This window comes from Calidris pugnax, unplaced genomic scaffold (genome assembly GCF_001431845.1).
Source record: "Calidris pugnax isolate Ruff unplaced genomic scaffold, ASM143184v1 scaffold133, whole genome shotgun sequence".
In the NCBI taxonomy this organism is placed as follows: domain Eukaryota; kingdom Metazoa; phylum Chordata; class Aves; order Charadriiformes; family Scolopacidae; genus Calidris; species Calidris pugnax.
The window spans coordinates 761,170-775,402 of NW_015090977.1; the positions used below are offsets into that span (position 1 = coordinate 761,170).

At 47.4% G+C, this 14,233-nt stretch overlaps 2 protein-coding genes across 2 annotated transcripts; one reads left to right on the forward strand and one right to left on the reverse strand.

The window, feature by feature from the left end:
- Positions 1–2,797: 2,797 nt before the first annotated feature.
- Positions 2,798–5,435, forward strand: LOC106894367 (chromosome unknown open reading frame, human C17orf97). The gene is made up of 3 exons (XM_014952998.1): positions 2,798–2,840; positions 3,634–3,822; positions 4,993–5,435. The coding sequence occupies exons 1-3, from the start codon at positions 2,798–2,800 to the stop codon at positions 5,433–5,435; spliced, it is 675 nt and encodes a 224-aa protein (XP_014808484.1).
- Positions 5,436–7,167: 1,732 nt separating this feature from the next.
- Positions 7,168–14,230, reverse strand: FAM101B (family with sequence similarity 101 member B; the record flags this gene model as incomplete). The annotated part of the gene is made up of 3 exons (XM_014953000.1): positions 7,168–10,012; positions 11,304–11,413; positions 14,018–14,230. Coding segments are annotated over 3 exons (654 nt in total), but the record flags the coding sequence as incomplete, so codon positions are not given.
- Between the last annotated feature and the right edge of the window lie 3 nt (positions 14,231–14,233).

Below are 14,233 nucleotides of genomic sequence, written 5' to 3' on the forward strand. Positions count from 1 at the left end.
CCTAGGGACGCAGGCTGACAACTGACAAGGAGCTGCCACAGCCAGAGATGTTTGGCACCCCCTTCCCATCACCGTGACCGCTCCAGCTCAGTCTAGTGGCTTCACAATTCACAGCAAGAAGGCCAGGATTTTTCTCCAAGCTATTACTCTGATTGCAATCCGCCACTATTTGCTCCTCGGTGATTCAATTTGTATTTGTCCCTGTAATTATTATTCCTCAGTGAAAAGGTCAATGATTCAGTCCCTAATCCGAACAAAAAAAAAATCTTGCCTATAGAGAACAACTAATCAAGAATATACAAGACAGAGGAAACATTTAAAGAATACTGATGCTTGTAGCAAATTAAGCTGCTTTTCTACCTGTTTAAAAGACAAACTCCCGTTTCTGATTTCCTGCTGGTTTTGCTTGCATGAACAAATCTCGGGTCTAATTCTGTATTCCTTTGCTCAAGCTAAGCCCACAGCATCAACTACAACATTTCACAAGACTTCCTTAGCAGCCCTCAGTAGGTCTATACACAGTTTTCAGTGAATCTCTGGAACAAGGAAAATGATGCACATTTTAGACTAAACTGGTTCCACAAGGAAATCCAGAGAAATGTCTCTGTGTAGTTGCATTTGAAGTCAAAAGTGAACCAAGAACCCCCCAGCCAAATAAAAGCCATTTGAGTTAAAACCCAGTAGCCATGGGTTATGCATTTGAGGTCTGGACATTTTTTTTTATGTCCTAAAATACACATATACATATGAACTACAACTGTGAAGATCCTCTTTCTGACACCAGAATCAGAAAGGCTGGGCTGGGCTTTGAATTTAAGCCTCGAAAGTTTCCTTCCTTGTGTCACCAGATCTATATAATTGTTTGTAAAATTATTAATTTTTCCAATCAGGATATAAAGCACGTTCAAAAATCTCCTCTCAGATGCACTTGCCTGTTGCATTAGCCAGATTTTATACTGAATTGGGGGTCATCATATCACCACTGTCTCACCAAAGGAAACAAATATAATGGTACCTTTACTTCATTTTACACTCAAGCTAAAATTAAAAAGGACAGTAGGAATATTCAATAAAATTGAAAGAAATCTAACAACTCTTACACATATATGTTAGATCTACTGCTTGAATGCAATTACCCTTCCTGGCAAGGGTTTACAAAATAGACTTCTATTTTATGAAGTCATGATATGTTTATTTTCAAAAGATATATGCCTCCAAGATGCAGTGAAACCTTCAAAGGATTGTGGAAAGTTTGTTCTTAGTATTTTTACTGAGAATGGTGGGTACAACATCTACTAAGACTGGAGTCTGGTTGTGCCAGGTACAGCAGAGTCTGAGATTCTGAGTCTAAAAGGGGAACAAAGAAAAAAGTGGCAGAAAGCAGTATGAGGGTGAGGGATTTTTCTGTGGATTATGCCCCTTCAGTATAAAATTACCCACTTCTGGGAGCACCTCAACACCCAGCATCTTCCTGGCCAACTGCAGCAGCAGAAGGGGCAAGTTAACCAGGCAAACATTGGTCCTATACTGGTACTCCAGGGAGAAGCTGTCAGAAGATGACTTTATTTGTATGTAGCTCAAGCCAGCCACTACCACTAGGCTCTAATTTTGGCTGGCATATCAGGTTTTATCATAATACAATTAACTACAACCACCACTAGCTACAAGTAATCCCCTTCCTTCAGCCATTCTCCCGCAATATCATACTCACTTTTAGTCTGGATGAATTATTTACATCCCATCACTGCTGTGCCTGTTTTCCTTGCCTTTTTGCCCTGTGTCACCATCCTTTTCATCCACACGCAGGCTTTGGAGACCTGCTGGCTGCTGTACAGCATTAGTAATAACCATCACTGCGAAACCCCTGCTGTTGACACTTTGAAATCAGACCATTAGTGGCAGTCAGAGAAGTGCTGCCTGCAGCCCCAGGATCCGCTGTGGGAGCAGCCTCCTGGGAGCCTGATTTCATCACCACCTGTCTGAATGCAACTGCGAGCGTCTGCCAAATTTCACATCTAAATAGATCAGAAGGAGAGAAGGAAAGAGGCAGGCAGGGAGGGGGAGAAAGCAACCAAACCAGGATTAAACCTCCACTTAATTTCCAGGGAGAGGAGGACACACATAAGCAGTGCCTTGCTTCGGTGACTGTTGCTAAGAGTTTCTGCAAATGCTTTGTGTCCAGGCTCACCTCTGAATGAGATTCACTCACCTCCATCGTTCGTGGAGCTGTTAAAATGCTCACCACTCTGATGCAGCAGCAACAAGGGCAGGAGATCTGAGCATTGCCCTGGCCCCAAAACACTCAGGAGAGCTATTGCCACCTCAGAAGCTGTTTCATGTGTCTCTTGCTGCTCTGATGTGGGGAAGAGCAGAGGGGAGGGAAGGGAAAAGGGAGTTTTCTTCAGCATCTTCATTTACAGGGCTGAGGTACTGGGAAGGGGTGGGAAGGGCCCCAATATCTGGTGTCCCTGCAATGGATTTGGGTTTGATTTTCCCCTCTGCAGCAGCAATGTGCTGCAAACCCCCCAGCCCTGCAATATTTAAAGTGCTGCCAGGGCTGTACTGCCTCAAACAAACTAATAGTGTCTGGTGTGGCCATATTACCTCAGGCAAGCCCCAGTACTTACACACGCAGCAGGAGGAAACTTGTGGTGGACAGGGTTGTTCACCCAGAGCAATGGCGCTGGGCCCCGGCCAAGCAGGCAGGCTCAGGCTTGCCCCTGTGCCATGGCTGCCCTGGAGACCTCGCTGATGGGCGGTCACTGAGGGGAAAAGGAAGGGGAAAGGCGGTGATGAGATGGAAGGGAAGGTGCTGAGGGGAAGAGAGGTGAAGGGGGAAGGTAAGGGGGAAGGGAAAGTGCTGAGGGAAAATGGAGAGGGAAAGAAGCGAGGGGAGGGAGGAGAGATGAAGGGAAAAATCTGAGAGGAAATGGAGGGGAAGGCACTGAGGGGAAAAGCTCAGGAGAAATGGAGGGGGAAGACATAGAGGAGAGAAGAGATGGAAGGGCAAAACCTGAGGGGTGATGGAGGAGGAAGGTGCTGAGGGGAAGAGCTGAGGAGAAATGGAGAGGGAAGAGCTGAGGAGGAAGGTGCTGAGGGGAGAGGAGGTGGAAGGGCAAAACCTGAGGGGAAATGGAGGGGAAAGGCACTGAGGGGAGAGGAGATGGAAAAGCAAAACCTGAAGGGAGATGGAGGGGGAAGGCACTGAGGGGAAGAGCTGAGGAGAGATGGAGGGGGAAGAGCTGAGGAGGAAGGTGCTGAGGGGAGAGGAGGTGGAAGGGCAAAACCTGAGGGGAAATGGAGGGGAAAGGCACTGAGGGGAGAGGAGATGGAAAAGCAAAACCTGAAGGGAGATGGAGGGGGAAGGCACTGAGGGGAAGAGCTGAGGAGGAAGGTGCTGAGGGGAGATGGAGGGCAAAGGGCAAAACCTGAGGGGAAGAGCTGAGGGGAGATGGAGGAGGAAGGGCAAAACCTGAGGGGAAAAGGAGAGGGAAGGTGCCGAGGGGAAACAAAGTGCTGAATAAAGGAGAGATGGAGGGGGAAGTGCTGAAGTGAGGGAAGACGGAGGGGGGTTACAGACATGGAGGGAGGCTGGCCCAGGGCTGCTGCTCACCTTCCCTTGCTCCCCGCCAGGCTCCAGAGCAGCCGTGGGGGGCCATGCCAGGCCCCACAGGCAGGAAAGCGGTGCAGGCAGGCGGCGGGGGGTGAGGAGCTGCCCGCGTCCTCCTCCACCACAGACCCCCGGCACGAAGCCACCACCAAGAAAGAAGCAGCAGCCACTGCTACACCGAAGTGCCACCACCAAGACCAGCGTGCGGGCAGGTGAGCTGGGCTGGGCACCTCAGCAGGTGTGGGCAAAGGCCACCATCCCTCATGACGCTCCCGCACTCCCCACAACTGTCCCCAAAACTTCCCATGCAGGGTCCAGGCAGGCCTGGGGAGGGAAAGAGACATGGCAAAGCCATGTGTGCACCAGGCTGGTAGGTGACCGTTGCATGTTTGTGAAATTGACGACATGCAGATGTGAAGGGATGCCCAGCTGGAGTGTGTGTACCAGCAGAAAGGCAGCTCCAATTCACCTGTCTGTGCTGGCCAGAGGATGTGGTGCTCAAGTCTCCCTCCATCTTGCAGGACAACTGCCTTGAAGAGAAAAAACAGCCTTCCCTAGGAGATAATCTATGGCACTTTAAAACCTTTCACTGAACCTGTAGCCCATTTATATATACCATTTCATATACAGCTACAGATCTAGCCAAAAAAAAGAGACGGAGACCATGTAACTACACAGCATAAGCAGTAGGAGGCATAAGACATCTGTCAAGAAGTAGGACATCTCATAAACTGCATAAGATTTGGGATGCTGTAAATATTTAGTGGTTTTCTTTTGGTGAGCTACACTATAGTTGTTTAAATATTCACCGTTCCACGGGCATGAGTCATGGCACTGATTTAACTTCCCATCAGTGAGGTTGAGTTGCTGTTACAGCTACAGAAAGGGGAGGTTAATTTCAAAAAATCTTCCGTGTAAAGGAGTAGCCATTCACTTCCAGTATCTTAGTACAAAAGCTGCCTGAAAGTTTCCAGAAATTGTGCTATTAAAAAAAAAAAAAAGTAATCACATTGATTGCTGTATTAATGGACAACAACTTACAAAAAATCCACAACTAAGAATCAGTTTCCTGCCTAAATTGAGTTAGGCAAGCACAGTGAACTTAATGCCAGGGTATAAATTCTATTAATGCATTATCAGCCGCAATAAATGCATTTTACAGGTGTGACAATTGCTATGTTAGCCAATCAGATAAATATATATTTTCTACTTAAAACTAAGATTTTTAAGCCATTAATATTTTCTTATAGATTTGGGTTTTTATTAATGGCCACATAAAGGCAAAGCAAGCACTTGTCTCATCATCTTCTTTATGAAATAAGCAGGAAAGCCTCAGAGGCAATTCATACATTTTTTGCTAACAGCATTTATCATTTTAACAGATAAACACCACCACAAAACCAGAAAGCAGCGGGCCCGCTCCCCTCCGTCATCCGAAATCCCAAGTCCTGGGAGGAATCCTGACTCAGCCCAAAACAAAGCAGAAGAAAAACAGACAGATGCAGAAATAAAGAAGCTTGTAGCATCAACTTCCATTATTTTGGACTCTAATCAAACAGATCAAGGTCTTTCTGCTCAGCTTAATGAAAGCCTTCGATGGGATGGGATTCTTGAAGATCCCGTAGCCGAGGAAGAAAGGCTACGTATCTATAAGATGAACAGAAGGAAACGGTACGAATCGTATATCCAGCAACATCTGCCTGCTGAGCCGTGCCCAAATGTCAGGCATTCCCCATTACTTCATCACAGGGCACCCTGCGCAAGCAGTGATCACACAGCCTGTAAAGAAGATTGCTGCAGTTATTTTCCGGAGGAGCAAGCATGAGCCAGTCCTGAATGCTGAACGAGCTAGTGTAGTCTCTGAGCTGCAACCTGTGGTGCCACCCAAAATCTCTCAACAAGTTCTGTAGCTTGGTACTGATTACTCACTTATATCTGTGCAGAGAACAGGACATTTTTATTTTAAAAACAATCCAACCATCTAATTAAAATATGAATGCTACTTGGACTACTTCAACAATTAAAAGTGCTCCTTTCCATGCTGCCTATTTGTCCTGGAGTATCTCTAATCATTGCTATTAGTATATTTCAAAGTAATACTCACTGCATGCCACCTGAGCTTTTCAGGTGTTCACAATTGTGGCAGATTGGGAACTGAGTGTGGGCAGCTGAATGACCTGAAACCTTCTTTGGATGCTAAAATGATTTGCAGGTGCACAAACTTACCTCAAACTCAAACTGAGCAAGCTGCAAAATCAGGATTGGAATCCAGCCCTCACCTCCTGGCTTGTGATCATTAGGTACAGTATTTTATTTTGTTACAAAAATTCATTGTATCAGACCCTCAGACTTGACATTCTGGAAAAACACAGCATATATATAAGGAAAATGGAGGACGTCTATAACAACAGAATAAAGCTAATCGTGGTATGTATTAACTGGAAGCCCATTTGGTCAACATGATTTAAAAATCACACCAAGCAGTAGACTACCTTGTACTCCCCTATTTCAAATTTTCATATTAAAACAACATCTATCACACAGAGTGTTACTACAATATTAAAAGGAAAACAGCCCAGGCCACACTAAAGGAAGTATTTAGAAGTAGATGGCCCTTTTCCTGAAGCCCTCCTGAAAGATACTGAAAGATTTTAAAAGATTTTTCTTAATAGATCTTCAAATGGATTGTCTTTTATACAACAATGGATGTTTATATGCAGCTTGTCTCCTGTTAAATGCTTTAAACTCTGCATAATACTCAAATGCCTGCACAGACTTTTCGCAGGAGCAGCGGCATGCTTCAGAATAGCTTCAAAGCTCCCTAGGTTCCAATAATGTCATTACATGCCAATCTAGGGCTTTTGCAAGCAGATAACCAGATGAACAATAAAAAGTAAGCAAAAAATCCCATTATGAATTAATTAGCTGTTGTTCAATTGCATCCATTACTAGTCTGCCAGAGATACTAACCAAATCAGCACGCCTGCAAATTCGGAAAGGTTTAAAGAACAGATTAAGCATCCAGAAAAACACTACAGTATTTATCTCAAAACAATAGTTTTTATAAAGTTTAATGCGTAACACATTCTAGTCTTATTTTATGCTGTATTTACTAAAGTAGCATTTCAGCACCTACATGTTTAAGCAAAATTAAAAGAAGTTCCTGTCTGGTTAAATACTTGTTATATTTGAAAAGCATGAGTGCTTCACTTGCAGGATATCCTGAAATCCATACCAGAACCTCTGTAAAAATAAAGCTACACCAGATCAAAGACTCAAATACATTCTGGAGAGGATTTTCAGCTGTCTTCAAGGCACTTTTTCAAGTGCCTTACTAAACTGATAAACCCACAACATTTGGTGTTGGGTTTTTTTTTTCTGAATACACAGTTTTATATAGGAAACGCCCTCCTAGAATATGTAAACAACAGCAACACATGGCAAAAGAGAAACAAGAGGAGCTGGGATTAGCAGGATATGTTATGAATTTATTACTAAGTAAATACCACAATAAACACTGAAAAGCTTTGAATGAAAAATAAAGACACTTTCCTATGTGATGGTTTTCAGATCATTTATTACCAATAAAGTAAAATACAAATTGAAAATTATAAGGGGGAGTAGGAAACGTCACAGACAGAACATCAGAACACTTGCACAGAGCTAATCAGAGCTTTGCAAATGTTGGAACATAAATAATTTAAAAGGTATCTCTACCAATTAAAATATTTTTAAGAGGTACATAATTAAGTTTGTTTGCTTTATAAAAACCAAGTGCTTTATTCTAAAACCATAGTGTAAGGGTCATTTCATTTCTAACTAGGGACAATTAATGATTACAACTTAAAATAATTTTCTTTTAGATGTCCTGCAAATGAATTCATTGGAAGAGCATTGTCGGAGCAATCCAGGGTCCGTGTTCTTCCAGCGTCCTGTGTCCAACAGTGGCCAGCACCAGATGCTTCAGGAGCAAGGTACGCAAAACTGCGAAGCAAGCAATGACACAACAGCTTTCCCAAGGAAGAGTTTTGTCCACTTGAAACCTCACACACTTAGGGGCCGAGTTGTGCCTTCTGTCACACAACAAATGTATCTTGAGGCAATGTTTTGGGTAGAATCGCAACATGTATTTAAGACACATCTCCTAAATACTGTAGTCTGAAACCAACATGTTTAATGAAAAGACTGTGCTGCTCTTAACAACTCTGGAGCAATGCCTGCCTGACTTTGGCATCCTCTGTCACCCTGGGACTGTTTTAGGATCTGGCTTTCTGAGGCAACTACCAAAGATTGAGGATGTTCTGTTTTGAACTAATAAATATATTAAAAAAACCCCAAAGCTCAAACCTCACAAACTCAAGCCTTCTTTCCTGCTGCATTTTCAGTCTCCCAAATCATTTCAGTTCACACTAGAGTACACTCCCACACCGTTCATCACACTTGCACAAACACACGTGAAGTACAGCTCAAGAACAGGCTCCTGGTTTCTAACTCACCACTGACAAAATTCACCCTTGGGGCTATGCACTGGTGAAGCCCTCTTTAAAAGCAGGTTCAGGGCTGATGTTGGACCAGAAGGTGACCCACATCTCAGAGGAGTTTTGGAATACATGGAAAAGGTATGTCCAACTAAGTCAGGTCTACCAAGTGTTTCTGAGCTGCGACACCACACTAGCCACCAACATTAAGCCATGCTCCCAAAAGCGGATGCTCTCCACACTACACTGCTGCCAATATAGAAAAAAAACCTCTCCATCTCATTTTCATCAAAGTGCCTGATAACCTAATGCACGTACCATCCAGATGGACTTTCATAGTATCTGAAGATACTCCCTTTGGTCCACAAACTCATCATGCACTTGGAACTGGAGGGGTTATTCAGCAGCCTACAGACAGCCAAATGCTATCCCACCCTAGTGACAATCCTGAACACCAAAATCCAGAGAGGACACGGACCTTTTGCAATGAGAAGCTCAACAGGGAAGCAGAGCTACAGCTGTGGATTTCACTATGCAATAGAAATTTGCCCATCCTTTGCTACCATCTATCTCTTCACAATCCCCACCATGACAGCATCTCACACCTGATCCCAGCATCCCCTCCTCCATTCTAGGTCCCTTTATACATGGTGCATTTTCTGAAACTTCCCTAGTTACAACTCCCTTAGTGCAGACAGTACGTCGGTAAAAACTGGGCACTGGTGTTTTTCCACCACCACACTGTCAAGACCCGACTCTCCAGCAATACATGGATAACTTTGGGCCTGATACTCTTCATTACAAGTCCTACTACATGCTAGCGTGTTACACAGACTACAGTGCTGTAGAAGTCATTATAAGTACAGAAAATACATCACGCCATTCATCTAAAGAACTTAAATTACCTGATCCTTTCCCTGCTGCCTGGAGCTGCAAAAGCAGTTAAGCCTCCTGCTCTACTCAGAATTCCTCCTCTTTCCAACTCACAGTTTCAAACCAGACATGAATGCCATAGGATAACATTTGTGTGTTCTGCTAAACGCAGAATTCCAATTTTTTCCTCTGTTAGCTTTTTCCAGCAATTTCCAGGAGATGGGTCTTCTAGAGAAAACAGTCTTGCGGTCTAAACTGAAACGAATGACAGCTCTGGCTATCTGTAACCAAAAGACCTGGCAGATTCTCTGCAAGAGAGCAAACTGCCCTTATTTTTGCACATCACCACAAAGCATCAAATGGATTTCCACCTGCCAGGCACTGTTCCACGTTCTTTCTTACCTGTCAATTTTTTTTGTCTGGGAAAATACTTCCCCTTATTTTCATCTGATTACTGCACTGCAGGGAAGGGGAGGGAACTCACGACTTTACAGGCAAAGAAACAGGTTCCTTACTAAGTTATGTTCCCACTGAAAAACTGCGTTCAGGCCATTTTGATGATTAAAGCAGGAATTAAGAGCTGAAAAAGAGATGGCGACAGGTAAGGTTCCCTTAACCTGACCGGAAAGTCGGGGTCTGTACCCACTTTAGCTAGTGGAGAGTTAGCACAGTACGTTAGACGGGACTGGGATGGATCAGAGGAGGAGAGACAGCCATCAGTCAGCAACCATCCAGGACACAGTCGTTCCCAAGGTACTCCGACGTTTCCAGCTCTATGCTGGAGAGGAACCGCCGCACGGTTTTCCGACAGTTGTAATCCAGCGTGGTGGTGTACACAGTCTTGGCGTGCTTCGGGTAGACGATGGTGGTGCTGGTGAAACGCTGGGGCTTGTTGCGGGGCTCTAAGTGGACCTCCGATTTGTAGTTACGCCACGTGCAGTTTGGGACGCAGATGACCGTCTGGCTGCAAGAGGAAACGCTTAAGCCCACTGGCATATAGATGTCATCGATGAAGTGCTTCTCCGAGTCGTATTTCACCGAGGATGTGTACCTGAAATACAGGAGGGAGACGTGTGTGAGCTCTGCTCTGGAACAGGAGGCTGCATTTTCCACCAAGCGGAGCCGTCAGGAACCATGGTGGCTCCCCAGCCCTGGACCTGCCACCTCAACACAGCAATGGCCACATCCCGCAAACATCATCTGCTGGTCTCTTACTCATTTATGGGAAAAGGAAAATCCTTACGTTGGCAGCACACCCGGCACTCCTTTGTCCAGCTGCCAGCACTACCAAACATCTTCTCAACCCTCCTGTCCATCATCTTAAGCCTGAGCTCTATGAACCTAAGAACCTCCTTCAAACTCCAGTGCCCAAACCCAGAAGCCTAGATGCACATTTAGGCTTTGCACATAAGCATCCTAATTCCTTGGACTGCCAAGTCCATGGAAGCACACGTTACTTTCCCACTTTGAGAGAGGAGAGAGGCACACAGGAGTCCCCTGCTATCGCTCCCAGCACGGGGCACTCTCTGAAGGCAAACTTCTGAAGATTCAACTGGCAGGAAAACGCTGCAATTTGCACATCAAACGCTGCTGGCAAGAAAATCCTCTGTGCCTGGTTTGTGAAAGTTTTCATCTCCTTCACATTGCAACAACTCAGTGTTATCTTTTCCGTGGTTCTAACCGCCTTCAATTCCAGCCCCAGCTCAGGCTCCGTCCCCACAGCAGAGCATCGACTCCCTCTGCCCTCCCCTGCATTAGGCTTCCGTTTGATTGTATCAGTCCACTTCTGCCTGCACAGTAATCAGCTGGGAGCCTTCATTTCTCATTACTGCAAATCATGATGTTCAAAGGAGTAATTCACAGGCTGTGAAGTGATGCAGCCCATTAAGAAAAATAATTATGTACTCTCTGAATGCTAACTTTTCTTTTAGTTCACACAACCAGCCACAGCTGGTAAGATAGAAAGCGCTTATTATAAAACCATGAAGTTATGAGAGTAAAATTCCTTTCCCCTAGTAAAAGTCCTATAAAGATGGCTACTTTTAAGATCTTCCCTCACGATTACCTTCTGGTTAATCAGTTGAAAGTCAACATTTTGCAGCAGTGCAGTAAAAGCAAAAGACTAAAATACAGGAAAGTCTTCCTGGAAAAAAAACCACGTGGAATTAAAAGAGGCTGAACACTCCTTCAGTCTGTACTAATATCCAGGTCCAGGAATGTACAGCTGCGTGAAACAATAGCTCTGCAAATAAATTAACTTGACTCACAGGCACTGATAAGGCCTAACTACTCCTTTACATGGTAACTCTTTCCAAACTAGATGACTGTAACACACTATTTACCTTATTTCCTTTGGTGGTAAAGGGTCAAACTCAACTCCTTCGCCAAAGGATAAAGGACACAGTCTTGGAGTGCAGCTGGAGAGAACAGGGCTGGGAGAGAACACAGAATTCTGCAAAAAAAAAAAAAAAGCAAAAATAATCCTTTTAATGTTGTAATTCAGTATATTCCCAAGAAAACACATTTAGCCCTTGGTACAGAGCTGTTGAGGTTCACATGGTGTAATTCAGTATATTCTCAAGAAAACACATTTATTTAGCCCTTGGTACAGAGCTGTTGAGGTTCACATGGACATGCAAGAGGATCTGCTAGTCAAAGACGTGCCTACTGGTACAACCTCCAGGTCTGACTTGATGCTGGTCTACAGCCCCTCGAAGACATGCCTACTGGTACAACCTGCAGGTCTGACTTGATGCTGGTCTACAGCCCCAAAGATGTGGCAGGGTGTATTTTCCAAAGACAAAGTCCTCACTCTGGGAGCTTACTTCAGAGGAGCCACTCTGGGCAACGAGGGAGAAGCACAACCCCTTGGGTGCAGCTCAGCTTTCTGCAGCGTGGAGTCCATTCCCTGTACGAGCTCACGTTCAGTTTGTAGCTAACCCCATACCAGTGTATGGGAGTGCTCTCCTTGCTCAATTCATCAGATATGCCCATGGGCAGATCACAACAGGAAATTATTGCAGGGCATCTTGCCGTGAGAAACCTCCTTGTTTCATGGCTACACGGTGACTACTATTTGAAGGCGTTAAATCCAACCTGCCTAACTCATGTGAGACCTGTTGGGAAGGATTAACTCATTCCCACTGAGGGTCCCCATGCTCCTCTCCTGGCCAGGCAGCGCTGCGAGCTGACACCGGCCTGGCAATGTCCCACAGCCAGGAGGAAACCAAAGTGGCCCTGAAGGGAAACAACCCGCTCGTGTTTGGGAAGCCACCTCTGCACATGTGAGGGGTGAGGGGGTTGTGAGCATCTCTCCTGTTCAACACACGGTTCTCCTGCAGCCTTTCCTGATTTCATGGTATCCCTATGGAAAAGGGATCTTCCCTCTTGACCCACAGTTTCCAAAGTGTTTGTACCAACAGCTCAGCCTCAACATTCAAAAATCATTTTGTGAAAAACTAGCACACCTCTATCCGACACTACTAACTGAAACCACCCAGGGTCACTCCCGGCAATAAACAAGAGTTCATTTTCCACCAGGATTTCCAAAGATGCACTGCGATGCCATCCCAACCCCTACCTGGGGCAGGAGGGACAGGGGATTCCCTTCCACCAGCGAGGGCCAGCCCCAAAGCTGGAGCCTTTTAAAACGCACCGCCGGCTCCCCTGACCCAGCACGGCCCTGGCTGCAGACACCCCGGTTCCCCGGTGAGCTCCCTCCAGTGTGGGTACGGTAACGGGTACGGCAGCAGCAGGAAGGGGTCAGTGGAAGGGAAGGAAACGGGGGTCAGCTGCTTCCAACCTGACACCCCGGTGACACCCCCCCCAGTAACCCCGGTACCGCCGGGGCTGGTTTCCCCCTCCTTTCCTCGAAGGATGCTGCGGGGCCACGGACTGTGCACCATCCTGATGTTGGACACCATATCTCCTGTGTCTTGGGAGAAGAGACCGACCCCTGCCTCTCTACACCCTCCCTTCAGATAGTTGTAGAGAGCGAGAAGGTCTCCCCTCAGCCTCCTCTTCCCCGGACTGAACAACCCCACCTCCGGTGTGGGCACGGTAACGGGTACGGCAGCAGCAGGAGGGGGTCATGGAAGGGAGAGAAACCTTCCAACCTGTTCCCACACCGGACACCCCGGTGACACCCCCCCAGTAACCCCAGCGCCGCCGGGGCTGGTTTCCCCCTCCTTTCCTCGAAGGATGCTGCGGGGCCTGGAGGGGTCCCGGTGCGGCCAGCCTAAGGAGAAGCCCCCCGCCCGGCCTTCCCCGGCATCACGGCAGGCTCCGAGGGGCAGCGGCTTCTCCGCTCCGGGTGGCGGGACCCAGCCCCCGCCGCAACAGGACCGAGCCCGGGAGCAGCGGCGGCGGGTGCTTGATAACCCTTTCAGTGAAAAAATTTTTCCTACTATCCAGCCTGAACCTCCCCTGGTGCAACTTGAGGCCGTTTCCTCATGTCCTATCTCCTGTGTCTTGGGAGAAGAGACCGACCCCTGCCTCTCTACACCCTCCCTTCAGATAGTTGTAGAGAGCGAGAAGGTCTCCCCTCAGCTTCCTCTTCTCCAGACTGAACACCCCCAGCTCCCTCAGCCTCTCCTCATAACACTTACTCTCCAGACCCCTCACCAGCTCTGTTGCCCTTCTCTCTATGGACTGTGCACCATCCTGATGTTGGACACCATTCTGATGTTGGATGTTGGGCACAGTGGCTCATGGAGGCACACGTATGGGGCAGCTGGGACCAGAGCGGGGCAGCACGGCGTTCACTCGGCCACTGGGGCAGGACTGGGACAAGAGAGGGGACTTCTCTCCCCTGGGACACTAAGGAGAAAAAAGGGGGACACTGTTCCCTTAGTGTCTCACCACTCTCCCCCATTGCTCAACCTCAGCAGCAGCTGCCCTGGCTTTCTCCAAGGGTAGCTCGCAGCAGAAATGGGCATCGGGAGCAGCGGCGGCGGGTGCCCGGGGATACCGGTCCCTCTCCCGGCCGCAGCCCCGGGGCGGAGGGTCCCGCGGCGCTGCAGAAGGGGTGGCGGGGGCGGCCGGTGCCGGTACTCACCGCGGCGGCGGGAGCGGAGAGGTCGGGCTCCGGCAGCCCGTTGGTGGTGGCGGTGGTGACGGCGGCGCGGTCGGGGCTACCGGAGGAGAGGAGCCAAGGCGGGGGGGCGGGCCCGGGGCTGGGGGGCAGCCCGGAGTCGGGGCTGTCGAGCCCCGCGTCGCCCCGCTTCCTCATGTCCGGGAGGTCCGGCACCTCCCGCAGGCTGAGCCGACCCAC